Here is a 27677-nt window from a genome sequence, read left to right as displayed (position 1 = left end):
AATAATGGCACTGCAATTGCCATGAAGATTCTGTTTGGGCAAGCAATGAGCTAAATACCATTTTCCTTTGATTTCTTGACAACATGCAAGTTAAAAACAGAGCCCATTCAAATTTCATGCTACTGAAGTGTCAATGAAATCCTCTAAGAAATATTTCAGAAACACTGTGTATCGGCACCTTTTATGCAGCTTTATTTTGAACTGCAAATACTTAACAATATTGTTGTACAGCTCTCTTGATGTAAGTTAACCAACTGGCTTATTTAGCATACCTTGGTCTGGAAGCAGCAGTAAAGTTGTGTTAAGTAGGGGTGTTTCCGGGCTAATGCCAGAATTCTCTTTTCTGTCATTGTACAGTCCACATCATCATCTTGAAGGATAACATCTTTCTTTAAGACTTTCACTGCATATACTTCATCTTTACCTTTTAGTTCAGCTAGCATGACCTAGAACAAATAGAAATCTTTACTTATGTACAGTGCATATAATTACACAAATCTATTATACATGGAAAGTTAAAATACAGTAGAAAACGTGTGCAGATTTGAAAATTATACAACAATTGAATGGATAACTATACTCATATCACTCTCAAGTTGTCTGTTTTACATAGCGAAGAAGAAATTTAAAAAATTTTAAAAGGACATTTTTAGTAGAGCTTTGAATATCATTCAGTTTAATTAAGAATGCAGGCAGTTAAACTGTTGTTATCCAGCACCTTACCACTTGCCTTCTATGCCCTACTGCTGAGATCTCAAAACCAGGGAAGGGGGGCAAAGCTGGAGAACAGCAGGGGTTTAGTTCCCTTTTTGGAAATCCCTGCAACAATTTTGTCATTATATATAATGATGCACAACACTGCGACAGCCTGAAAGGTGTTGATTTTGGCTACTCTTATTATTTGAGGGAAAAGTCCTGTCTCATGCAAGCCTGAGTTTGGCTTGTGGGTTTGGTACAGAGGTACTCTATGGAGACTGACTGGGGAACTGAGGAATAAAGAGATAAACAGATGCTCCAGAACTGGTATTGCGGGGACCTCTGTATATGCAGAGACCCCTTTATTATGGAGGAATCAAGAGCGGATCTGTGTAGCAGCAGATTACCATGTTCCACTTTCTACCTCTTAATCACCATAGAGCATAGCACAGTGGAAAGAAAATTACTGTAGATCTGCATAGCTCCAACCCCACACATTCCCCTCCCACCCTCGCTCACTGTCAATAGGATGTCTACACTGTGACAAAAGACTCGCAGCACAGTTGCAGCTAGCCTGAGTCAGCTCACTTGGGCTTGCAGAGTTCAGATTGCGAGGCTACAAAATTCCCCCTCACAGGATCTCAAAGCCTGGGCTCTAGCCCCTATAGCCCTGCGGTCTGAGGAGAGCCTGAGTCAGCTGACCTGGGCTCTGAGACTTGGTGCTGTGGGTTTTTATCACAGTGTAGGCATACCCTCTGCAGTGGTACAGGGTAAACCCCCCTGAGAATTACAGCTCTGAAGCATGCATGGTGTTTTCAGTCCTTCCACAGGCTCCCTGCTTCCTCCACATACTGCCTCAGAGTGGAACTGCACCGGTTCTGCTGCCTAAGGAAAAAGATTTGCCAATCTGGAAATAATTACTTCTTGTTCTCACATACCATCATTATCTTCTTTGTGCTACCTCTGATTTCCAGATAAATTCTTGCAAGATATTCACCGTGAGGAAGATCAGACCATACAGCTAGTACATTATTAATCATCATTATTTTTATTCCATTAATTATTTTCCCTTTTCTCCCTCCCAAAAAGTATGCTAAAATATAAAGGGCTTAATTAGCGTGCATGCAAATCTGCATGGACAAATACCTGCATTCTCATTTTTAAAGCACTAACACCTGTGTAGGCATGTGATGGAATTTATACAAGCTAATCACACATGCCAAACTCATTTGGACAAATCACAGCCAAACTCAGTCAAAACCACAGAGCTTTGCAAGGTTTTCATCAAGCCATTAACTGGTTCGTTTGCTCAAAATATAGTCCAGGCTCACTGAAAGATTCAAAACACTGAGTGAATCTTGTCTGGGTTTAAGATCAATAATGAAACCCAAAATCATGTAAGATTTGCCTGGCTTTGGGTGGTTGTTATATAATCTTAGCACAATTCCAGCCTTCAAACAGTTTCTGCTTCCTTCATTGAGAAAAGCATGATTTTACTATTGCTGGTGTTAAGGGACTATAATGCAACTATCGCAGAGTGAACTGGATTATATCTTGGGGTATGTCTATCCTGACGGCGGCTAAGTCGCCGCCATCAGATCTATCTTTCTGGATCAATTGAGCAGTCAGTGTAGACCCGCTCAATCGATCAGGGAGTCAACGTTAGTAAACCACCCCCTCAAGTAGCGTAGCGCTGCATCGACGGGAACGCAGTGCAGTTCCCATCTGTTCAGTGCAGTAAAGACAGCGCACAGCTATTCTGTGTAGCTTGCGTAACTCCTGTCGACTGCCGCCGAATCTCCAGGTAAGTGTAGACCAGGGCTTGGTCTCCTTCATCATCAGTAAAACCATCAGACTGCTGCTGCTGAACTAGAGGAGGGATGCGGACCAAACACAACTTAATTTTCACATGGCATGTGGAATTTGCAGGACTGGCAGTTGGATAAAGACAACCACCCATCATTTGACTTGCAAAATGAGCAAATTTAAAGTGGAACTCATCTGGAGAGAGAACAAATATGGAACCTCATTTCTATTCTCCTGTTTCCTACCAGAATACACCCACTGAAGTTATTTGCCCAGTCAAGCAGTATATATTCTACATTTAATTAATGCGATTTCAATAGTGAAATATTGAAATCTAGTTCAAAGCTCTTTACCCTTGTTTTTATAATGATTTAAATAATAGAGTAACTCTAGCTAATCAGCAGGATACATATTCATGAAAATGACTATTTTGAAAGCTGACTATCCCAACAAAGTGAGACAAGAAAGAAACCCCTGCAGTGGGAGCACTTTAGGCAATATTAACATTAGTACTGGGTACGTTCAAACAGCAGAGTCAAAAATAATCCATCAAATCAGAGAAAGCCACCTACCTTGCCAAAGCTGCCTTTCCCTAATACTTTAATGAAGTTGAACTCTTCAAGGCCCATTCGCTTGGTCTGGACTTGTTTGACTTCCCCGTTTTCACCGTTCTCCCCAGGTTTATTAAGCTGGTTGTCTGTTGACGTTGTTGCTGCCGCCCTGTGTTCTTCTCCTCGATTGTCAAATGACAAAGCTTTCCTAATGTTGTTTTCAAGCTCTTTGATTTCTGTGAAAAGGTGGGAACAGTAGACTGACTTCTCTATAAACCCAGCCCAGTCCCATGCTGCTGAATCTCTCAGGTAAAGTTATTTAGTTATCTAATGGCTTAGCTAATGAAATTCACAAGTTTTTAAGGGTGACCACTATATTTTAGTACCACAGAAATAATATGATGGAGGGCATACAATCTAAATAAATAGATAATGCTGACACATCCACTTACAAGTGCTACAGTCCCCATTCTGCTTAATAAAGAATGCACACCAACTCCCCTGAAGTTTCAGAGTTCATGTGAACTTTCTCTTGTGGCTTCACAGTTTCCTGAGTCTCACTTTGAAGTCAATGGAATATACTGGTGTAAAGGACAAGAGAATCAGGTCCTTTCAAAGGTTTTTTTGAGTGTGAAAAACTACAATTCACAAATCCGATTCCCAGATCCCCGAAGGTGACATTTTGTGGCTCACATTCCTTGTTTAATTTGAATCAGATGTCTATCAATGCCTATGTCCATTGTAACTGTACTATTATTCCTCACAGAGACTGACATTCAAGCAATATTTATGGGTATGGAAGCAAAATAGGTATCTAACCCTGATCACATGGAGAGGTTGGTGCTGACTTTGACCTATCTTCTTCCGATGGTGTGGTTCCAGGAACTGGCTGCTGAGATTCTGCACCTGCAATTAGCTAAGAACATTCCCACAAAGGGATATTCAGTGGTGAGCTCCTCTAACACAAAGAGAGCAAAAGAAGCAAGTTCAAGAACAAAGTAACTTCACAAAGGGAAGAAACAAAGGGAACTGAGCACACTGCATCCTCGCTAAATTATCTTCTCACTGGCTGTGTCAAAAGCTAGATCCCAACACATTCAGTACAGGCTTTCAGGTTAAAGTGAACTGCAAAGCTCATCAAATGCACAGAAAGAAGCCTATGTAAGATTCCAGTTCAGTAACACGAACGTAACAAATGCAAGCAAATATATTTTTAAACAAATTAGTCAACAAAGATTAGTGCTTCCATTAGGATCCAATCCTGCAGATGCTAAGTGTCTTCAGAGGCAGATGTCATTAATGTCAATAGGAGTTTAGGCTGCTCAGTATTTTACATGATCAGGTCTTTACTTACCCCAAGACCAGAGTTCTCGGTGCTGCCTTTTCCCTGTAATAGCAATAGGGGCATGCACTGGGGGAAGGATGGGGGCCAAGCAGAAGCATGGAACCATCCAATTGGCAGGGGCACAGAACTGCTCCAGGGCCACAGGGGGAGAGCCAGCTCCTCTGGCCGTTGGGAGAGAGCAAGCTCCAACAGCCCCAAGGCCGTGTGGGAGTGGAGCGGGGCGGGAGGGGGGAGAGCTAGCTCCTTCCGCGGCAGGGGGCACCCAAAGTGCCCGTCCAAGAGCGGCCTAATTTTTATTCCTGTGCATGCCCCCTGAATAGCAATTAGATTCCAGAGATCTGCTCTGTTATCTTAGTGATGCCCTCAAATATTTGTCATTCTTAATACTGGATTTGGCCCATAAAAGGTCTTCCAGTTCACCATTAAAACATAATAATTTGTAGCTTTTATAAGCCTGAGTTTTCTGTTCATGATGTGGGAATCTCAACCAGCTTTAAAATTTATTTCTTACAAAAGCACAGAAGTAAATCTTTAAAGCCTTTGTCCTCTCACTGGTATGTTTGTTGCTGGACTGTCTTATTTACAAGTTACTACTGACACAATTAGGTGTTTTCTCTGAAAAGCTGCTTTATTATTGAAAAAAAGAGCCACTTGATGGGCAGAAGGTTTTCTTTTCAAACAGTAGTGTTAGTGTTACTGTAAGTACTAAAACAAATGACCTGGGTAAAATCTGATATGCACAAGGATATGATCTCTTCAGTCCCCATTTCAATTTTTTCCTCAGGTGCTCAAAAAGTTGCAGTTTACTATTGGACCCTGCAGTGAGATACAAGACAGAGTTTCCATTGAGGTGCACCTTGAGTACACAGACCACATCTTGTTAGAAACTGAACTGTTCCCCTTTTACAAGCAGGAAGGGCCTGCTCCTGAAAATCTTGCTCTCACAAGAAGCAATTACTAATGTAATAGACCCTCTGAAGTGCATCAGGGGATACGTTGACCTTAATGGGGCTACTCATAAAGAGTGCTTATGTGAGGATGGGTTGCACGACTGGGGCCAAGAGTAGGGCAATTTTTCAAATGGTGAGCTATCTCCTCAGTGGAACATTACACGTGCTCATTGCAGAGAGCACTGAAGTTGCATGGCACACACCACCACTTCCAAAATGCATCAAGTCAGAGGGACAATCACAGGGCATAACACACACTCTCACTGTTGCTAGCAGAGTTCACAAGAGACCCAATCTTGCAAGATTCTGAGTGCCATCGCAATCAGTGGAAACCTCCTTAAACATATATGGTGTGAATAACTATCTTTTTAGGTAAAGCTGTGCTGCTACTTGAATGCCAGCATTTAGGAAACTGATACTATACTCTATAGGGGAGCAATGTCAAAGTGTAAATAAATCATGGCATTCACTGAAATGCTGCATGTAGTAACTAAGTACCTTTGTAAAGTTCTTTAAGTTATTTCAACAAAATGACCATTAAGGATGGAATTTTCAAAAGAGCCTAAGGAGACTCAGAAGCAGAAGTCCCACTGAAAATGCTACGCACTTTTGAAAATCATACCCTAAGACTCTTTCAATACCAATTTTGTAAATCAAGCACAGAGCTGCTGTATAGTTTTATCAATGGCAATGCTATCAAATATTAGCAAGCATTGCACATTAATTTTGTGCAATTACAGTACAGCAATTTTTCTTTATTTTTCTAAGATTTATAGTTCAATTAATTACCTTCCAATGTTCCCATAACTTTTTGTTTGTTTTGCTTTTAAACAGTTTTCTTAATATTTTAGGACAAGTGTGTAGTCAGCCAAGAAAACAAAATTATGTCTAAAGCCAAGGGATTAACATATGTCATAAGAACTGATTATAAAAGTCATTAATTTCAACAGGTGAGAGACTGCCACCACCACCACCACCATGCAAATACAGATAGATATGGGACCACATTCTGATTAGGGCCACATGTGTAAATCCAAATGAATTCAATTGACTTCAGGGTGCTCATTAGATGACCCATTATTTTTGTCTCAAGGAGAAGCAGATTAGTTTCCGCCAAATTGTTTTGGAAATATCTGCTCGCAGCCAATTTCTTTTTATAAGAGAATGTTGTTGTTTTAGTTCATTTATCATCATTACAACAATATCATAGGGTAGAGTCTAGCCTCTGGCAATCAAATGATCTCATGCTAGTTTTCAACCAGATAAGCATATTTATATAGTCATGTGTTTCAGCAAGGGAACTTCAAAGTAGTCACCTCGCTTCTGACAAGTCCAGTTCTTTGTGCCAATCAAAAATAAAATCCATCTTGACTTTTTAAGTTGTCTTCAGGTTTGCAAAATTGTACCGTATCAGAACACATTCTCAAAAGAATTTTACTAGGAATAATATAGACTGAAAATCCAGAGCCAAATCCTTTTAGCCTTACTCACATGAATAGGCATGTTGACTCCAATGGTTTCTTGAGTGAGTCAGGTGAGTAGGATTCAGCCCCAGCTGTTAATACTGATGCACATTCATTAATTTATTGCTACTTTTATGTGAGAATATATCTTTGGTTACCTTTTTCCTTCGTTGCCCACTATTAGTGATCTTATCTGGAGTGACTCCAAGATCTGCAAGTACTTTAGCTATTCCTCTAGCATCCACTCCACAATTTGGTGCCACGTTTGTTTCACAGCGTCTATGTACATTCATCTTGCAAACTGAAATGAAATGTATGGTGGAAAAAAAAGTTTTGCAGTAAATTAAATAAACATTTATTAATAAATATCTAATTTATTTTATTTCAATCAGATCTTCCAGGATCTAACATTTCTTTTCAAATATAGTTCTATTTAAGCAGAAAAGATTACATCTGAATTTGCAATGGCACTTAACACACTAACATAAAATTATGAGTATTATTCTTAAGAATATAACAATAAAAATATGAAATTTAACAGAAAATTGATAATAGGTTTTAGACAGGCAACCTCAAGGTCCACACATTTGGACACACACCAGTCAATTACTCTGGTAGTGGCATGCATAGGCTTGAGCATGCAGATAGATATGGGACCAGTGTTGAAGTTCCTGGGCTAATCTCTACTTTCAGTTACATGCATGTTAACTCAGAGTAATTCCTTTTACTTTCAGTAGAGTTACTCTGGATTTACACTGGTGTGACAAAGTAGTTTGGCCCATTTATCTCTCCTAGTTATAGATGGAGTTTTATTCACTGCCTATTATCACTTCAGCATATCCAACAGGGTTTTTACCATCATCTCAGCCTGAGAGGTGCTTTTGAACATGTTACGCACTGTCTCAGTGCCTAGCACAATGAGGTTCTAGGCACAATGGGGTCCTAGGACTAGGGCTCCTAAGCATTACAGTAATACAAATAATGAACGTTATATTATTATTATAAAGACTGTGATAAAAACCTTATGGAATATGCTGAACTCATCATGGGTCCATGAGCAGTGCTACTCCACAGGGCACTTCTCCTGCTCCCATTGAAGTCAACGGGAGCTGCGTCAGGCCCCAGGAGAGTGACAAGGCAGCCTTTACAACAACAACAACAGAGAAAACGAATAACCTTGAAAATCTTAGACTCATCTTCCAACTAGAAAACCATTTAGCAATTTGAACTCAGCCTAATCCTGTTCCCATTGATTTCAGTGAGAGCAGGATTTGGCCTTAATCTAGTTTTTTTTCTAATAAACTGCTTACAGAACTGTCTCTTCATATGCTTTACTCAAGACTGCTGTAATCCAGCATCACACTAACAAGCCATGTTTAAATGTACCTCGCTTTAATTTTTATATGAGGCCAGCCACATAATAAAATTATCTCTGCCTCTGCTTAATTATCCTCTAAACAAGATGCCCTGATTCCCCACCTCCTCACCCCCCAGTACTGTCTCTGTAACCAGGGAAGTCATGTAGTTTCTTTGTTACTCAGAAAGAAAAATAAAAAGTAAAGTATGTGGATTTAATTAAAAGTAAGATGGACCAGATTTGTTGGGAGCCCCCTAACATGACTGAATAATTTAGCCTTCAGCACCCTCTAGTGGAACAAGATACAGAGCATGCAAAATTACAAGTGTTGATGGAAAATGTTCTCTCACTTTAAAATTCAGTCAGTCAAATTCCTCCCTGGGTCAACAGAATTATACAAGTTACGAATTAAGCGCAGTTTCCCACACTATTTTCCTATTAAGATTTTAACCAACATCTAATGAAATACAAATTACATCACACAGCAATCCTGCAGAAACAAATTCAGGTTCTCTCTGCAGTTACAAACAGTTATGTGCCTTGTGTAGTTAGCAATTAGTCAAAAAGAGGGTAGCTTTGAAGTTCCAGTAAAACTGCTTGCTCACAATAATGGGGCAGAAAGGTCTAGGAAGAAATCCTTAAGTACTTGTATGCCTGTGACACAAAATACAGCTGATAAGGCTCTTAGGCCAAATGTTTGACCTAACAATGTGCCTTTAAGAGCCAAACTAGCCGAAATAAAACAAAGCAGAAAATTCCATGTGTTCTCAATATGCAAGGTTATTTAAATAGAGAGAGAAAGGGTAATAAGCAGCACAAACCAAGATATAAGAAGAGCAATTCTTAGGAATAAGTTTTTCCATGTAGAAGGCCAGTGTAGCATGTTTAAGCAGGCAAGTTTCTGGAAAGGTGAGCACTGATGGGCACTAGTTAAAAGAAAAACAGGAAGCACTATACTCCTGCTGAAAAGCAACCGTTTCTGGTTATTTGTGAATTTTGGATTTCATGCAGCTCATGGTGAATTTCTACAAGGAAACAGTTTTATAAGAAAAGCATGAAGAGAGGAACGAAGATGCTGTATGCTGAACAATTATTTGTACATAAGCAACAGATACATGTGCATATTTACTGTTCATTACATAAGAAAGAAAAACAAAGCCACAATATGTCAGGGGAGTGATTATGATGATGAAGAAGAACCAAGAATCTAAGGAATTGAAGCTTGTTACAGAATGGAAAGAAGATGGTGGATTGAATCTATAGTTCTTGTAGGAAATGGCAAATACCAACAAGACCCAGATGAACTGAAAAGGATGGTTTGAATGTCCTGCCACTGGAATTAAGGTGACATAGACACATAGGGATGGCAATAATGGAAAAATAATGATCTTAGTCTGGTATCCTGTCACTACCCATTGCTCACAGCCTCACAGTGACCTTTATAGTGAAACACTCTGCCACGGGAGAAATTTCTTCATGACTGCAGCTGGTGATCACTTCATGCCTTGAAGCATAAGGATTGGCAGCTCCCTAATAATTTCATTTTTACACAGTGTAACTGCAGAAGGTATTGTTATTCATAGATTACACTGCCTTCTATATGTGTTTTCTAGCTGCTTCTCTTTGGAAAATCAGACAGTAAACTTAATCCTGTTTTTAAATTCACTAAACTGAGTACATGAACTTATGAAAGATAAGGTCTCTGAAATGTGCTCCTGGAGACTGTGGAGAAGCACAAGCTGAAGTGTTATGGCCATGTAACAAGATCATCTGGCCTATCCAAAATCATCCTCCAAGGGACAGTACCGGGGAAGAGAAGACGAGGCAGGCAGAAGAAGAGATGGATTGACAGCATAAAAGAGTGGACAGCAATGGACTTCGTGGAGACTCAGGCATTGACACACAATCGTCAGGGGTGGAGACAATTGGTTGATCGTTCATCAGTGATGGTGCCCCAATGACCAATGCGATTATGGGAACGATAGAATGTGAAAAAAAAGTTTTGCATTTCATTAGATATGAATTCCTACGAGTTTGGTATGAGCTTCAAGCCACGGTCCATTAAAAACCCAGTACAGATGGTGTCTGACGCTCTATTGATCCAAAAATGTTATTACCCCAGAAGTATTTGGATGAACTTTACTTCCCCTTTCAGAAAAGCCATCTGCCTCAGAGAAGTCTAGTCCTTAAGGCTGCCTCATTACTAACTGGAAATGTACACCCTTCAGCAGAAAAGAGAAGCCCCTTGTTATCCAATCTAGCAATCACAAGGAGATTTGAGGCCACCTCTTCCCTGATGGTCTGCTAAATCAAAAACAGCCTGTGTCAAGGAGATTAAGGATGAGCAGCCAATTAATTTCAGGTGCATGATCTGGCTTGGATTTGGGATGAGAAGTTGATGTGCAGTCCAGTGCCTGTGGTCCAAGTGTTGGATATGGACACAATCAATCTCATCCATCCTTTCAGAGTTACCATGGGAGAAAGCAGGCAGGCCTCCACATAACATGGTGCCGCCAGACATACAAAACCATTTTTCTTTCTTTTTTCTTGGCTTGAGACTCAAGTTTGGTCCTGCATGGAATTTACAAGGATGAGAAAGACTCACCCTTCATGAAGATATAAAAGCAAAAAAACATTAGTGCACAATTTCCAGCCTACAGGAATAAACATACCCAAGAAAAGTGGAAGGGATACAAACCTTCATGCTTCTGGGCATATGTCAAACTCCAACTAGTGGGATTAAGAAGAAACATTCCCTGGGGGAAGTATATTCCATAGCTATCTACTGCTGGGGTTTCTTGCACCTTCCTCTGAAACATCTGGTGCCAGTTGCTGTCAGAGGCAAGACAAAGGACTAGATTCTGATCCATGATGGCAATTCCTATTATCCTATCCTGCCCCTTACTTTTTACTATTCACTGTACCTTCTGGAAAAAACAGAATGACGGCAAATGTAACATATTTTGCTGTTATGACAGGCTAGCAATTCCCAAACCACTGCAGCGGCTGAGAAACATAGAAAGTCTCCGAAGTGGGTGGTGCTCCTTACCTTTGCATTGTAAACCTTGTCTCAAAAGACCCCAGAGTAATGAACCACAGTGGTCACAGAAGGTGGGCACTTTGTAATTATGAATGCTGAACTTGTGAGGCATGTTGACACTGAAGCGCTGGGAGCCCACTTGCTGAAAAAAGCAAAGCACAGCATATTGAAATCCTCTTTGTTTCTAATTATTCACTTCTATAGTTAATGTGAATTAGGGCCCTGCTATGATGTGAAAAGTATGGAGGTGAAACAAGATGAAGTAGCTACATGTTGGTGTAATCATCCTTTTAAATGAGTTTATTTCCTCCCAGAGTGTTCCGCCTCTTTTTTTGTTCTTGTTGTTCAAAAGATCACAGATAATTGATGGTGCAAAGACTGCAGTCTGCTCCCTAGCATTCCTGGAAATAACAACTACACAGCTATCAGCAGAGATCTCTCAGTGTGGAAGGCAAGGAAGTCACTCCCAATTGTTTTGAGAGCAGGAGGGGGAGGTGCTAATGCCGGAGAAAACGAAAGAAGTCACAATCCTTTTGCTTTTTTATATCCCCACTGGTCTTTAGATTGGTAAAAAGAGAAAACAAGGTACTGTGAAGAGGGAAACCACAGTACCATTAGCTACTGATTGAAGAACATCACTGAAAAGTTAAGGGTGCCCACTGCATAACGAAAGATTTATTTCTATGCTTTCTTCCTCCCCTTCCTATTACTGCTGGTGTCTCTCCAGTGGTTTAGCACCCCTCTAAACAAGGAGGGCATTACATCAGCAGTGCATCAAAGCTTCCACTAGTCTGGAGCCTGGGAATGTAAATCTATGCAGGAATTCATATCTCCTTGTGGTACTGCTCAAAACCATTGTTAGCCAAAACACTGGTGCAGCAAGGCTGCATCATAATCCCATGAGAGAGATCATGTTTTGGAGTGAAAGCACATCTGCTCCCCAGATCAAGGGGCCAAGATGCACTACAAAGGTTAAAGTGCAGTTCTAATCTGAAACATCACAGTAAAAATGGCACAGGGGAATGCCAATGTTAGTGTCTCAGTGACATCCATACCCAATTCACTTAGTGTACAAGTAAAAAATAAAATAGGCTGGGAGGAAGGGGCATTTTCCCCACCCCTAAGTGCCAGGCCTGCAAAATCAGCCATTGGCAGACATTGTACTTTAAAGCATCTTTTATGCTGCTCCAATTTATGTGCAGGGAGGGGGCAAATCTGTCTGGGCTGGCCCATAATTGCAGAAGCACAAAGGTGGCTTAAAACCACCTCTACACACCCTTTCTGTTCCCCAAATTACAGGCTATGTCTTCATTGACAAAAATGGTTTGCCTTACCATGGAATAACCCATGCACATTAGCTGTCCTCATTAAAAACAGAACGGAGACAAGGCTCTGCAGTTTTACTGTGAGATAAGCCAGGCAAGGTCAACCTTAGGCAGGTTTTACAGCGCTGATCTCACCTAACTACCTCACGTTAACGTTACAGGGTCCTTGGCTCCACTGAGGTTTGTACAGCAAGAGAACTAGCACAGGTCAGTTCTTTCACTGTACACACACACCTGTGTGTCAGGGCAGACAAAATCATACTGTGCATTTATTGGCCATAGCTGAGGATCAGGGTCCATGTTTGGAGTGCTCTTTTTGTCTTCTTTAAAAATGTACATCCTTTGAGATGGGAGTCTTGTGTTCTTTTATATTTAGAGCAGTGGTGAGTACTGTCGGTAGATATAAATAATAATATAAACATCTCCAAGCTTAGCAAAACAGTTTATTTCGTTATCGGCAGACATCATTTGCTTAGACCTCCGGTAACATATACAAGATATATAGATAGCCCCTTTTATATAATGTCCAACATTTCTCCACAGCTGTGAAGTAACTGTTAGAAAAGCTGTTAACTACACAGTAACTGGTATAAGCTCTACTGAGTTGTTTTATAACTATAAATTCATTCAATGCATAATATTACACGTTTTGCTTTTGTTCCACACTTGGAAGTTGTGCAAGCAGTCTTTGTTAGAGCAAGGCCCCTGGAAACAATTTATGTCACCTCTGGCCAGTCTTTTATGTTAACATATGATACACAAGCAGAGTCTTCATACTACCGGTAGCTAACGAATCACCCGCTTTAAATGCATTTGAGAGGGAAAAGGGTCTGAACCTGCTCCCACTGCATTCAATGGCAAAACTTCCATTAACTGCAGTGGGAGCAGGATGGAAACAAAAGGGAGCTTTGAGATGTCAACAGGGCATTTTGATTTTGACTAACATTTGCTAGCCAGGAAGAGACTGCTTTACTACGAACTCCTAAGTAAATGGAGCTGCTCTGGTGATTTGTCATTCAAGAGTAAATGTTCTACTACATGGAAACCGGAAGAGTGCAAACAAACTCCTTAACGTTTTGTTGATGAAATTGAGGAGGCAGGTAGTGACATGAATAGATAAAAAGATTTCTTTTTTATCTAGAACATTTATTTTATAAATATTTACCTCGTCATGAGTTTCCTGTTTCTTTAAACCAGCACACTTAGTTATTATAAGCTCATGGCATCTCTTGTGGACTACACAAGTGCAAACTGTAAACAAAAAAGGGGATGAAAGGATGAGTTTTCATGAAGACAGTTTTTAAAGTAAAAGCTTGAAGTCAAAAGGCTAAAACAGTGGATCCCTTTCCCTGGTGTAAGAAAGACATATGCCAAAAGGCCCAGATCCTCAGATTGTTGTTGGCTGCACTGTTGTAGCCATGCTGGTCCCAGTATTTGAGAGACACAAGGTGGATGAGGTAACTGGACCAACTTGTGAAAGAGACAAGCTTTTGAGCTACACAGAGCTCTTCTCTAGATTTGGGCTGACCTGAAAAAGTGCTCTACATAGGTTGAAAGCTTGTCTCTTTCATCAACAGCAGTTGGTCCAATAAAAGATATTACCTCACTGGCCTTGTCTCTCCAGATACTGAAAGATATTCAGACTTCCATCAGTGTAAGTTAGGAGCCAATATATCTTTGAGGATCTGGGCCAAAATGACTTGTGATTTTGGGTGTACAATTTAAAACACCTCAAAGGGTCCTCACTTTTAGAAGACATACTCTCAGCACTTTGTGACGATCAGACCCCTTTAAGGGACCTCAAGATGGGCAACCAAAATCTAAGGCACCCAAAATTACAAACCATCTTTAAAACTCTCAGCCATAGCTTATTTCTGTCACTGGAGAGCAGCTTATATAACACTTGTTATTTGTTTAGCACAATCAATGGGATCGACACTGATCAAGGCATGACGATAAAGTCAGCCCGTGCCTGAAGAGCTTGCAGGCTAACAAACACAAAGGCACATGGGATTCACTGTAAAATCAGAGAAAGGAATAAGTGAAGTTATTTATTAATTATTATTATTATTACTGATGATAATAATAATAGTAGTGAAGATTTCCCACTCTTTCAGCAGACAAAGTGCTTTGTCAGTATCAGGTGTAAGTTACATTTGAAAAAAAAGAAATAGACACAGCATACAGATATCTGCAGATATAAGGATGGGATAACCATTACAAGGCTATCAATCCATTGGATTCAAGGAAATGAAAAAATTGCCTTCTGTGATGAAAGAGTGGCTACTCTGGCACTGGCTACCTTTGGAAACAAGACATTGAACTAGATGGACTACTGGTATATTCCATTATAGCAATTTTTATTTTCTTATGTAAAAGTGTGGTTAAAACTTTCGTTATGAGAAAAACTAATTTTTTCAACTCTTTCATAACTGAAAAATAACAATGCATCTTGCTCAAACTTTCCAAAAATATAATCTTGACAAAGAGACAAAAGAGGAAAAATTTCATCCCCCAAAGTGACTGTTTTGAAAAGTTATAAGCATGGGAAATTAGAGGTAAAAATAGAAACACTTATTCAATCTTAACTACAACATTTGCTACTGGTGACCTCTATAATTATCTAATCTAATTAATTACAGTATTTTGTCATTAGCACATCTCATCCAAGGTTCACAAAATGCTTAGTAAAATAAAGCTTCCAATTTTTCAAGATCAGAAAAGTGAAAAACAGAGAGGCCAACATTTTCATTTTCAGAGGACATTTTCAGAAGTGTCCACAATATGGGAAATCTGTTCATGTACAGATTTTGAATTCTGCTTGCTATTGGGAACTCTCTCTGCGTATCTGTGTCAGACCGCAATCTCCATTTTGAATTTGGGGTGGTTTTTCTTTTCTAATGTCTTTGCCTCCACACTGAGCTAAAACCCACGGGGAGGTGACAGGAGAAATTCATGCACCTGGCACAGAGCTAGTAATGGAAGGTCATTAAAACCTTGATGATCGTCCATTCAAATGAAGCACCTCTGGAGAAAGAGAGGGCAAACCAATTTTTTAAGTCTGAACTCCAAGGACGAGGTAGTTAAGGAATGGATTACCTAATAAGGCTGATCGGGGATCACATGACAAAATGGACTGGAAGTTATAAAAGAAAGGGTCTCTCACGAGCTATTTTAGAGACAGAGAAACTCCATATTCCAGAGGAAAAGACACATGCAAGGGAAGAGGAAGGATCCTAGACTCCTTAAAAGATTCTTACCTAAGCCCATAGAATGCTCAAGAGTGGTGAGGAAACAGAGGCAGGGAAATGTGTACAGGTGTTTTATTGTTTGGTCTAACTGTATATTTCTTGTGCTATGTAAAGTCCAGAGTAATTATATTAAAAACCTTTTAAAAAGCCTGTGTTTTATGTATTTCAACTATCGTGTATCCCTGGAGGGGTAAATGGCAAATCAGAGTGCTCAAAAGGTTGGAGCTCTGGGAAAGAGTATGCTTAAAGACTGGTCAGCACTGGTCCTCAGAGCCTAGGACAGCTGGGCCACGAGGTTCCACTTGGTCAATATCAAGGAAGTGTGCCAAGGAGGCCAAAGAAAGAGATGGTGGCTAAAGCCTACCCAGAATCAGGGCAGCTTAAAAACACATAGGCCCAGCGTGTGGGACCCAAATACATCCTGGTCAGTGTCCAGCAAGGGGAGCTTTACCAGGGCTGTGACAGCCACTAATTTTGGATCCCCAGCCTGAGAGGTCTGATTTTCAGAGATGCTAAGTGTGCACTGCTCCTACTCACTTCAACTGAACCACCCCTAGTTAATGGACACTTTTGAAACTCTGACTATATGACTTGCTCTTAGTCACAAGTCAGTAACTGATTCTGTGCTAAAACCCACATATTCTGATTCATAGTCTTGTGCTCCACCCTTGCTCTTTTATATACTCTATGTCTGATGAGAAGTGCATAACCCTTCTTATTTATACATAACAACCGCAATAATATATTTGTATCTATTCTACTTTCTCTATGTAGATTCTTTCTTACCTTGACATTGGTATCCCTGTTTTCCTATTACACCCCTGTAGATAAGAACATACATAAAGTATTTTAGAAAATGTAAAAATACATAGATTAAAAAAAATATCACACTATACTCTTCTTCTTCTATTGGCCAGGTTCATGATTCAGTCAAACATTTTCCTCCAACCCACAGCCTGCATGCTGCATCATTGGACTCATTTCCAGATCATCCTCTTAATATGGGAGAAAGATATGTCATACGACTGGGGTGAATGCACCATTTGGATCATGTACTTTGTGCATTCTACTTACTCATGGACAGTTATCTGTCTACTAAACAGATGGAGTCCTAATAAGCTGACACTTGCTTTTGCTGCTATTTCTCTTAAGTTTCTGAAATGTTCCTCAATTAGAATTTCTCTTTCCATGCCCAAAATCGACAGTGTATACACAATGTATATGTTGTCCCTGGAGCCTCTTTTATAATGTTGTATTTATCCTGCAATTATTTGTTTACAAGTACAAGTAGTATACAAGACAGATATACTGTAAGCAAGTATACCATGAGCCAAGCCACCATCTTTGGTGTTTAGCATGATTTGTGAAGCTACATATTTTTGGCATAACTAGACTTAATTAAACCTAAACCCAGGATTTGCACAGTGTGAAAACAAGAAACCTCACGATGTCAGAATGTGCAAGGCCCTTTGTGCACCTTTTGCCTTTTGTAATTTCTCCCCGAACCATGTCAAATATTCTCTAGCCCAGCACTCATCCCTGCTGTCCTTTCTTACATGAGTCCAGATAATTTGAATGTATGTTGACTGCACTGCATTGCACTGCAGGATCTGGCCTCTACATCAGAGAATAGGGATTTTGAACCAGATTCTGCTTCTAGGGATTACTAAAATAAAACTGGCATAGCTCTACCAAAGTCAATGGAGTTACTCAAAATTTACACTGCGGTAGCTGAAAGCCAAATCTGTCCCCATGCCTTTACTTTGTAAAGTAACACACACCTGTGCATACCTGAAACTCATAAAATAAATCATTTTTGAAGTGGAGCTCTTGACTTACTGTTATGTTATGATCTTTGTTAATTCAGCCGTGCATTTTAGACTGAAAAGGACATTTACAAATATGGACGCCTAAAATAACCTAAGTAAAAATGACTGCCAAACGTGCTGTGCACCGGCACCAACTTCACTGGGATGTGTGGGCATTCAGTGCTTCTGAAAATAGGGCCATTTTTGCTTAAATATGAATTTAGGAGCTTAACTTCAGATATCCTAGCCAAAATTTATATGTCTAATATTAGGCTCATAAGCATAGGTGTAGTTTGATTGCTATATCGGGGGGGGGGGGGGGGGGGGGGGGGGGTGTAAAGCACGTGCCCACATAAGAACACACATGTACACACTGAAGCCATTTCTCTTGGCTCACTGGCTCTCTCCCCACCCATCTGGAGTGTTACCTGGGTTACCTGAGGGGAGGAGGTACGGGCCCGCTTAATGGCTCAGCCTATTACAAGTGGCTACTCCGTAACTGGCTGCTGCAGTCACTTTCCTGCTGGGGCTGCTACTGAGGGGACACCATGTGTCGGGCTCCCACGTCCTCCCACCCTTTCCTGTATCCCCTTCACTTCCCCATCCCATCCCTCTTCCTCTCTCCATTGTCCCCTGCCCTATCCCCCTCCTCCTCCTCTCCCCCCTGCCCTATCCCACTCCATCCCCCTTGCCTGTAAGACCCAGGAGGCAATGTTCAGCTGCCAAGGCAGTGACCCAGAGGACAGGAGAACAGCTGCTTCATCCTGCTTCATCCCTCCGCTACCCGCAAGTCAAACGTGCGGGAAGGTGTACCATGGGAAGGACAGAGCCCTCCTCCCCCTGGGCAGGCCAAATAGAGCAAGACCTACAGGGTAGCTTGGCGCTCGCAGAAATCGGGCAGGGGGGAGAGGAGGAAAGTAGCAGATGACCCCCGCCCAATGCCTTGCCTGTTTGCAGAGGCAATACCTCCCACACACACCTCCCCAAACTACGCCCATGCTCATAAGTCTACTTTCGGGCACCTACATAGAAGTGGTCTGATTTTCAAAAGGTGCCGAGCCCCTAACAAATGTAATTGAAGTCAATGGGAGCTACATTGCTCAGCATCTTTGAATATCAAGCCCCTTTGATTTAGGTGTCTAAATATGTATTTAGGAGCCTAATATTAGGCACTCATTTTAAAACAAAGTTAGGCCCAGGTTTGACAATTTTGGCCAACTTCTTCACTCTAATGGAGTTGGGAAAATCCTTGCTGATCTACTAAAGGATACTCACAATATGCTCAGACAAAGCTGGTGAAAGTGCCTAGGTTTTTCCTCTCAAAGGTTGTTTTTTATATTCACTGCTGGAAGGAAGTAGTTCAAAATAAAGAAGAAGAGTAAAGACCTTTGCTGGTCTGATAGGATATCTTGGGTGAAATTCTGGCAGCACTGAAGTTAATGACAAAACTCCCAATGACTTAAATGGAGGTAGGATTTTGCTCTTGGAGGAGGTAATAAAATCCCCCTTTCTAGACGCCTGATTCTAAATGGTTTCTGCATGCCAGCTGACATTATAGTTCCTGAAACACCCAGTGCTCACACCCAAAATATTTTTTTATTTTAAAAGAGTTTTCTTCATCAAAACTGAAGCTTTTGAAAGCTTCAGAAAAAAAAAAAAAAAAAGGCCATGAGTACTTCCCTCCTTATACGGAAGTCATTCAGGATGGCCACCAAAAGAGTGAGGGGTTAGGAAGTCACAGAGCCAAATTCAGTTTCACAATGATTCCATTGACTTTACTGAAATTACTCTGGATTTCTGCCCATGTAATTAAGATCAGAATCTAGCTCACCCTGCCTTCAACGATGATTATTAACTGAACATTTTCTTTTTTTTAATTTTTAAACAAGTCATACCACAGCTTTATGCTCTCTTTGCTCTTGTGAAGCCTAGCTCTGCAGTGACACTTATAGTTGTAATACGAGTTTTTAGGCTAGCCAGCGCAGTATTGAGTTACAGGAATGGGATCAATTTTATATGGATGTATATGTTAGGCCAGACAGGATTGAACTCTGTGGCCTAGAAAAAAACCCAAATTTTGTTATTCATAATGGAAGCTTTTTGACAGCTTTCTGTTATTGTTTGCAAAAACTGATGATGAATGAATATTAAAAAGGAAAATAACTAAACTGCTGTGCCTTTCTGTGACAGAGATGGCAATATCCTGCAATACCTTTGGGCGATCTTACTACAATAAGTCCATGTGTCACTGTCGGGCAGGAATTGTATGTAATTCCATGGGGGAGGGTGACTGTGTTTGTGTGGAGGGGGGAGGGTAGCAGGGTTATTAGGCAAATTCACTCAGGTTGTAATACTACCAGGGAAGTATCACCACCTGGGGAGGCTCACATATACTGGTTCAAACTGGATTCTCCAGAAACCAGCAGACAAAGAAAGGACTTTGGGATAAACAGCTTGAGTTTAAACTGATTGAGGGCCTGCTTTCTGATCCAGCAAATGGAGAGAATCTTCCAAGAGGAGGGTTGGAAGATTCTGGAGTTAAGATGACCTCTGGTAAGCTTTTTAGCATGTGCGTAGGTTCTTTTATTGTTTTTAATACATTTTCTCTGTAAGGCTTTCACCTTAAGAATAGATGTGTTTGCTTAGAGAGAACTGTGTGGTAACTTATAACTATGGGCAATCGCAACATTTATGTCTTTCAAAGAGCAAGCAAACTGCAAATGTTGGCCTGGTTCAGCAGTCTGGCTTGCTGTGAATAACACAGTGTAGGCAGGGAACTATGCAACCTGGAAAAACCCTGGTAAAGGGAAAGAGACACGGGTCTCCACAAAAGAGAGGTGACAGCTAAGGAGCCAGAAGCCTAGAGTGGATGCCCTTTCTGGACCATGGAAGAGTCAGACTGGCTCAGTTGTCCTGACCTGTGACATGCTTTACTCCTCTCGGACTCCTGCAAGACACAATGGAACCTCAACAGTTCAATCTAAAATAGCATGACATTTGCAATCAAAAAAAGCCAAACGTTGATTATACCATATAAAGTCTCGGCAGTGTGAACAATACGTTGGTTGTCTAAGGTAGGTGGCCATAAATTTGTGTCCGTTGACTTGATGAACTCTGCGTCGCACAGCACCCTGTCGCTTTCTGGGACGCATCCGCTCTCTGAATACACGTTCTTCATTGTCTTTGGGTGCTGAAAAGAAAAAGCACAGGGGAAAAAATGGTAAGTACAGAATCATCCCAGACATAAATTCCGAGAACCAAAAATGAAAGGGAAAAATCAAAATCAAAGTCTTAAAAAACCCTCTGTATCTAGCAGTGCAAGGAAACTCGCTTCCACAAAACTTGATCCAGACTCTAAAACAAGCAAAGCAGGGAGTTATGTTCATTTTTCTCATTTACGGCCTAACATTAATGAAACACTCCTTTTATTGAAGTCAGTGGGAGGTGCAGGTTCTAAGCATCTCTGATAATCTGACCATTTTATTGTAAACTGGGATGAAGTCTTCTTCTGAATTTTGTACAGCTTCAAGCACACTGCCAGTACTTAAATAATAAACAATGTAATTCTCCAAAGTCCTCAGAGCTCTGAACTCCCACTGCCTTCAGTAAGAATAGAGAGCGCTGCTGAATACCCTAAACTTTGGGAGAGCTTAAATGCAGAACAAAATTGTCCCAGCTGGTCTTTATCAATGAAACGGGCAGGACAAAAACTCCACATCAAACACCCAGAACTTTGGGGTAGTTCTGATTAGGACCTGAACTTTGTGGCTCTTGCTCTCTCCTAAAAACCCCCTTCTTATTAATTATATATGTGCTTGAAGAAAGGGAGGTAGTCTCATTAACTGATGTTGGTACAATTGTGAGCAAATGGGAGCTTCTGAAAAAGGCGTATATGAAAGTTTAAGCTATGGCTTCAGAATCAAAACCTTTGGAAAGACCCTCCAGGACACAAAGGGCTGTTTTTCAGAGGGTTGGGTTGCAGGTTTATGCACAAATCCCATGAACAAATAAATAATCCTTCTATCCACTGTTTAGAAAACGTAGCCTGGTGTCTCCTCCAGAGCATTCCATATCTGTCAGCCAATTGTTCTGGATGAATTAGTAGCAAAGAATACCAGTGTCGTGGTGTCTCATTGTTTATTGTAAAAATTAGGATACAGTAGATGACTTATATAAATCATATCACATTAGTCTAAATGGATATGTGCCCATTTATACCTTCCCCTGCAACAAACAAGCCCAACATTCAGAGGTGCATCTGCCAAGCGACACTTTGCTGTGGAATTCACAGGGTTTCTGACCATTACTTGATCCACCCTCTATCATTTCTGTTGCAGGCAGAGGACTCAGCAGAGAGAAACTTCCAGTAACAGTAGAAAAAACTATTTCATTTTCCACTAGATAAATATCCATGTCCCCTCAAACTACTCCCTCAATCCATGCTAATTAGCATCTTTATTGACACACTCAGCAGAGAACCCAAGGACTAGCAATCTCTTTCTATCTATGCTCATTGACTTGAACTATGGCACTTGTAAAGCACTCTTCACCTTGGTATCTGCAAGACAATACCTTTGTTTCAACACACAACATAAACCATTTTTATTTCTTCTTTCAGTGGTGATGAATTCTCAAGAGGGACTTCTTTACTGGACTGAGATCTAAAAAGCCTTTAGCTAAATGTAACCAATGGCACTTCCACATTCTACAAAACTGGTTACCACTAAGCTCTTTCAGATGCCCAGACAGACAGAAGAAGGTATATGAAAAAAAGGATTTAGGTGCCTTACTGCCACTTTATCCTCAACCCTTGCTGAGTTGCTGTCTAATCCTGAAGGTGCCTAAATTCCCTAGGCACCTAAACTTCCACCACTGGGCATGCACAAAACCATCTAAAGTCGCTCAGTGTCCTAGTTCATACCTAATTCACTGCTGGATTCTCGAACTAGGCATTCCCTTACCTATCTTGCCTGTGGGGCCTGATCCAGTAGGCATGCTCTGAGCACTCCCAACCCACACAAAAGTGGTGTCCAGGATGAGCAGGCTGAGAATTTTTGTGGCTGGCAGGTGCATTCTGATTATCCAATAGCCCAGTGGTTAAGGCACTCACCTGGCATGTACAAGAGCCAGGTTTGGGACCCTCACCATGCCTGATTTGGAGCAGGGACTTCAACCCTGGACTCCCACCTCTGAGGAGAGTGCCTGAACCTGTAAGCTATTGAGTATCCTGAGGAGGGACTCTCTCAGTCTCTCTCGTTGAAAATTTTCCACTCTGCATAAATAATTAAATATTCATTGGGCCAGAGCAAAATAGACTCTACAGCCCAGTGGTCAGGACACTCACCCAGGACAGGGAAGAGTCAGGTTCAAATCCCTGCTCCAATGAATAGTGGAGTGGAACAGCATCAACAGGTGAGATGGGGTATGATGGGTTGGGCAGTCTCCCAATCATTTGATGGTCAGAGTACTCACCTGGGATATGGAAGACCCAACTTCAAGTCTCTGCTCCAAGTCAGACAGAGCAAGGCTTTGAAAACCACCGGTCTCCCACAGCCCAGTGAGTGCCCTGAGCCACTGGCTATAATGAGGTGTATGTGGGTCTCGTTCATGATAAAGGGATGACCTGATTTAGGTCCCTGACTCCAGGAGATGGTTCATCACTGTGAATCCCAAGTAGAGATAGATGCCTCTCTCCAGCCCAGAGTCAAGTGCCTAAATTGCTTTTAGGAGTGGGGCCCCTCTTCTGCATTTCACTCCTCACAGCTTAGGCAGCTCACCCTGCCCCCCTCCGCTTGCTGGCTTCTATGAATCCCATTCTTAAGTGCCTGAGGCTTGGTCCACACTGCTGGCGAAATTCAGCGGCAGTGGACGGAAGATATGCAAGCTCCGTAGAGTAGCTTTTGTATCTCTCGTTGACTTCCTAACTTCGGAATACTGCACCGTCCCCACTACACTGCACCAAATGGAAATGCCCTCCAGTCAACGGAGCATTACTCTTTTTATGGGGGTGGATTAACGCGGATGACTTCCTTATCAATTGAGTGGGTCTCCGCTGCTGCTCAATCAATCCCACTGAATCGAATCGGCAGTGCCGACCGTGCCACCGTGAATCTAGGCATACCCTACTCTCCCTAGTCATTGTATAGGGAGCCTGAGCACATATATCTCTGTCAACTTTTTGTCTGACATGGGTTCTGCTCCAGGGTATGTTATGAAAACAACTATATAAAAGGAATGGGGAAAAAAATCAGAACAAACCAGGTCTGTTTTAATCTTAAACTTTTAAACAAATGCTCAGAATTCATCATTACTACTGAAAGCTGTAAACATGAAAACTCCTTACTTAGGAGTCACTATGAAACTGTTTTCACACATTACTAGCCCTTTATCAGTTTGTTTTTGAAAAAAAAAAAAAAAAAAAGAGGTTTAGAAACTTGAAAACAAATAAAAGAGAGAGTGTGTGTAGCACTGAGTAGTTCCAGTATGTGTGTGTGTGGGTGGGGAGGCATTAATTAGTTCCCATAAAGGTACTTTTTAAAGGCTACAGACTATCCATCTGGTTACAGGACTTGCTAAAAGATACATCCATAATACAGCAATTTTAATTGTGTTTTAAATACCAAAGAAGCCTTCTCTTGATTACATACTAACATCCTGCAAACATTTCATGTTCAGAAAGGAGAATTCACTTTAACGAGACACATACATCTGTTGGCTGGCCTATACGAAATTATTTTAGTGGTCTCTTCCTGTTCCCAACAGACAAGCAATCTCCTTCCCCAAAACCACCCCTTCAGTCTCGGCTAATTAGCACCCTTTATGTGGAGGAAAAGGGGTTGGATCAATCACTCAGAAATTCCAGGATTCGGGCAATTTGTGCAACAGTCCCTCTGTACTACTCACTGCCTTGGCAAAATGGCTGGAAACAAACTTTTTGAATATCAAACATTGCCATATGTAATGCAGTTGTACTCTTCAAGAGTCATGCTGCCATTGGTTCCTTGGTCATACCTGCACACTAACCTGCTCTGAGGACTGGGAGAAGGCAAGGTAATTTTACAACAGCATTAACATTTCAATGTTTCACAAAAAATTATCTACTTGCAAGTAAGAAACTAGATACTCTGGTAGTACATTCACAATATGGCATTTGATCTATAGTACAGTGTTGCCTTCCCTGCCCCTTGATGTCTTCAACTTAATATCTTCTTGTTGTTAAGGCCACAATCACTTTACAAGGTTTAATGTCACCTGCAGTTTTTATATTTTGGTCACTAACAGAAAGACGAGGAAAATATTTCCAAGTAAAAAACTGTTAAAACTGTAGTCTAACAAATTACAACTTTCAGGCCTCTTACAAAAAGAGTCGACTAGAATCACATGTTTCACTTATGATAGCCACAGGATGGTCAAAAACAATAAAAAATAACAAAACTGTTTTTCTTGTAAAACAGAGCACATACTTTAGCAATGGTAGCATTAGATTGTGTGGATTTTTTGGGAGGTTTTCTGGTAACATTCGCTTTGTCATGCAACAGATTAGATACTAGCATTTTGTTACCACAGGCCAAGATTACAGTTCTGATCAACTCACAAGTGAAAACTGAATTCAGTAGTTAGTCAGTCACATCCTAGTCACTAGTGAACAGTTGTCCACCCTTACACTCACCAGGTCATATCACTGGACTGATAGCCACTTCTCAAAAGAACCCTATTAAAATAATAACAAGCCACTACCAAAACTCTAGTATTCTACAGTACTCACCCACAACTCTGCTGTGTTACTATTGTAATATGATGTTTTGGGCTTGTAGTAGCTTTATTAACTGGCTCAGGACTGGACAAGCAGGTTTGTTGACAGAGCGATGTTTGGAAGGCACCTGGGGCACATGCTGGCTCGTGCCCAGATTTGTGTGTCCCTCATTTCCATGAACACAAAATTCCCTCTTCAGTTTAAGTAAAACAAGACACGTGCTCCAGCTACCCCCCCCCCCTGCTCGCTAAATTACAAAAATTAAAACATGTTACGTCTCAATTATAATGAAATATATTCAAATGCAGAGTTCTCAAAGAGAGCCCACTGATTTCCTCCCCGCACCCAGAGGTTCGGTTACATAGAATACTGCTGGTGACTGGGACCTGCAAAAAGTTCATACACAAGTTTCCTTAAACTGTAACTACACCATTAAAGCAAAAACTACACAGATCCCCATTGTGTTACATTGGTCACACTTTATATTAAGGGTTCATTTAGAAAGGGTTTATAAAAATATGTTTTAAATATAATACAAACATGAACAGTATGTGATATAGTTAGTTATACACACATATCTGCTGATGGATATATGGATATAGGTTATGGCAGTAAGCAAACTATTGATCTCCTGTACTCTAACAATTGAATAAGCATTTAATTAAAATACCTATTAATTATTTATTAACCCTTTTTAGACTTTTTATAACTGGCACCTTAATAGAAAGGGTGACCATTGCATTTTATCATAGTGAGACATTCTTCCAGCCTCAGAAAACAAGCAAATTGTTGCCATGGGATACTGTGAAGGACAAAAATATAACTGTGTTCAAAAAAGAACTAAATAAGTCCATGGGGGATAGATCCATCAATGGCTATTAGCCAAGATGGTCAGGGATGCCACCCCGTGCTTCAGGTGTCTCTAAAACTCCAACTACTAGAAGTTGGGACTGGGTGACAGGAGATAGATCACTTGAAATTGCTAATTTTTGTCCATTCCTTTTGAAGCATCTGGCACTGGCCACTGCAGAAGACAGGATACTGGGCTAGATGGACCATTGGTCTGACATAGTATGGCCATTCTTATGTAAGTTCTATTTTAATGATACAGTTTAGAGGCCCAGGGATAGAACCTGCAGCACTTACTCCAACAAATTATTCTTCCTTACGCAAATAGTCCCAATGACATCATGAAGGGACTATTCATGTGAGTAAGGCAAAGATGCCTAGGCTAAAACAGCCTTTTTCAACCTTAAAAAATTTCAAATGGAGGTGCAGACCCCTTTGAAAATCTTGGACATAGTATCTACCACAGGTTGAAAACCACTAGTCTAAAAATACACACAGTAAAAGTAGCTGAACTGGACCACACTCACTCCTGCCTGAACATCGCACAGCACATATCCTGTATACAGAAATAAATACATCATGCAGGCACATTCCTTTTACCAGTTTCTCCAGGCTTCCAGTCTTTTATAACCATTTCACTCTCTTTAAACAAAAACTGATTTACTAAATGACACAAAACACTTTATGAAATAATCATACTATAAATCATCAATTGACAAAATTAAGATAGGTGATCTATTTCAAAGTGAACTATAAAAGGTATTAAAATTGCAATTTTTTGGTTTGAGTTCTGATCTTGCACCAACCATCTCAAAAAAATTAACTATAAAATCTGATAAGAGTGGCATAGACTTTATTGAATTTGGTTTATTGCTTGTGGTAACGGGAATACATACTGTATCCAATACTACTCCTATCTGCTTTTGGAACTGGGAAAGAAATTGTAATACCATTTTAAGTGAAAGCAATGGAACAGCAGGATAATATTAAAGTGGCTGCTATGACGATTTGTTATCATTTCCCCAGCACATGTGTAACATCATAGTCCCTCAGGGTATTTAATTTTGTGTAGCTGTTCAGTGTCCTAGTATTAATAGTCATCTACAACTACAACCAGCAATCTGGAACAACCAGTTGCTACAAAGCCAATCCCAAAAACCGATGAACAGAGCATAATCTCAATGAACATTAAATTATTAAACCTAAGAGCAAGAGAACTTCAGGATTTTATGTCATTGAAGTGTAAAATTCAGGGCTTCAGTTACAGCTCTATTTAAATACTGCAGATTTTGACCAATATACACATATTAATCTAATAATAATAATTTGCACTAAGGAAGCACCCTGAGTTTCAGGATATCAAAGCACTTTGAAACATTAATTAAATGAACCTTATAACACCTTGCTTACGTAGGCACATATTGCTATCATCCTTTACAGATGAGGGAAAAAATGAGGCGACAGGTGGAATGACTTGTGCAAG

The 27677-nt window shown here is 40.6% G+C and overlaps 1 protein-coding gene across 1 annotated transcript in view; it reads right to left on the bottom strand.

Moving 5' to 3' along the window:
* The window catches only part of PRKCE (protein kinase C epsilon), a 154620-nt gene extending 133909 nt beyond the window's left edge, over positions 1–20711 (bottom strand). Inside the window, exons 1-8 of the mRNA XM_067565081.1 lie at positions 20623–20711; positions 16571–16605; positions 13699–13784; positions 11218–11350; positions 6970–7112; positions 3873–3969; positions 3075–3289; positions 273–446 (exon numbers count right to left, since the gene is read on the bottom strand). Coding sequence (XP_067421182.1) covers positions 273–446; positions 3075–3289; positions 3873–3969; positions 6970–7112; positions 11218–11350; positions 13699–13784; positions 16571–16605; positions 20623–20678 — 939 coding nt within the window. The 5' untranslated portion in view covers positions 20679–20711. The remainder of the gene's footprint in view (positions 1–272; positions 447–3074; positions 3290–3872; positions 3970–6969; positions 7113–11217; positions 11351–13698; positions 13785–16570; positions 16606–20622) is intronic.
* Positions 20712–27677: the final 6966 nt, after the last annotated feature.

The sequence above is a fragment of the Emydura macquarii genome, unplaced genomic scaffold, assembly GCF_026122565.2.
Source record: "Emydura macquarii macquarii isolate MOO-44397 ecotype Brisbane River unplaced genomic scaffold, CSIRO-AGI_Emac_v2 contig_2676, whole genome shotgun sequence".
In the NCBI taxonomy this organism is placed as follows: Eukaryota; Metazoa; Chordata; order Testudines; family Chelidae; genus Emydura; species Emydura macquarii.
The sequence above is the reverse complement of the archived record's forward strand: the minus strand, read 5'-3'. Positions and strand labels throughout refer to the sequence as shown.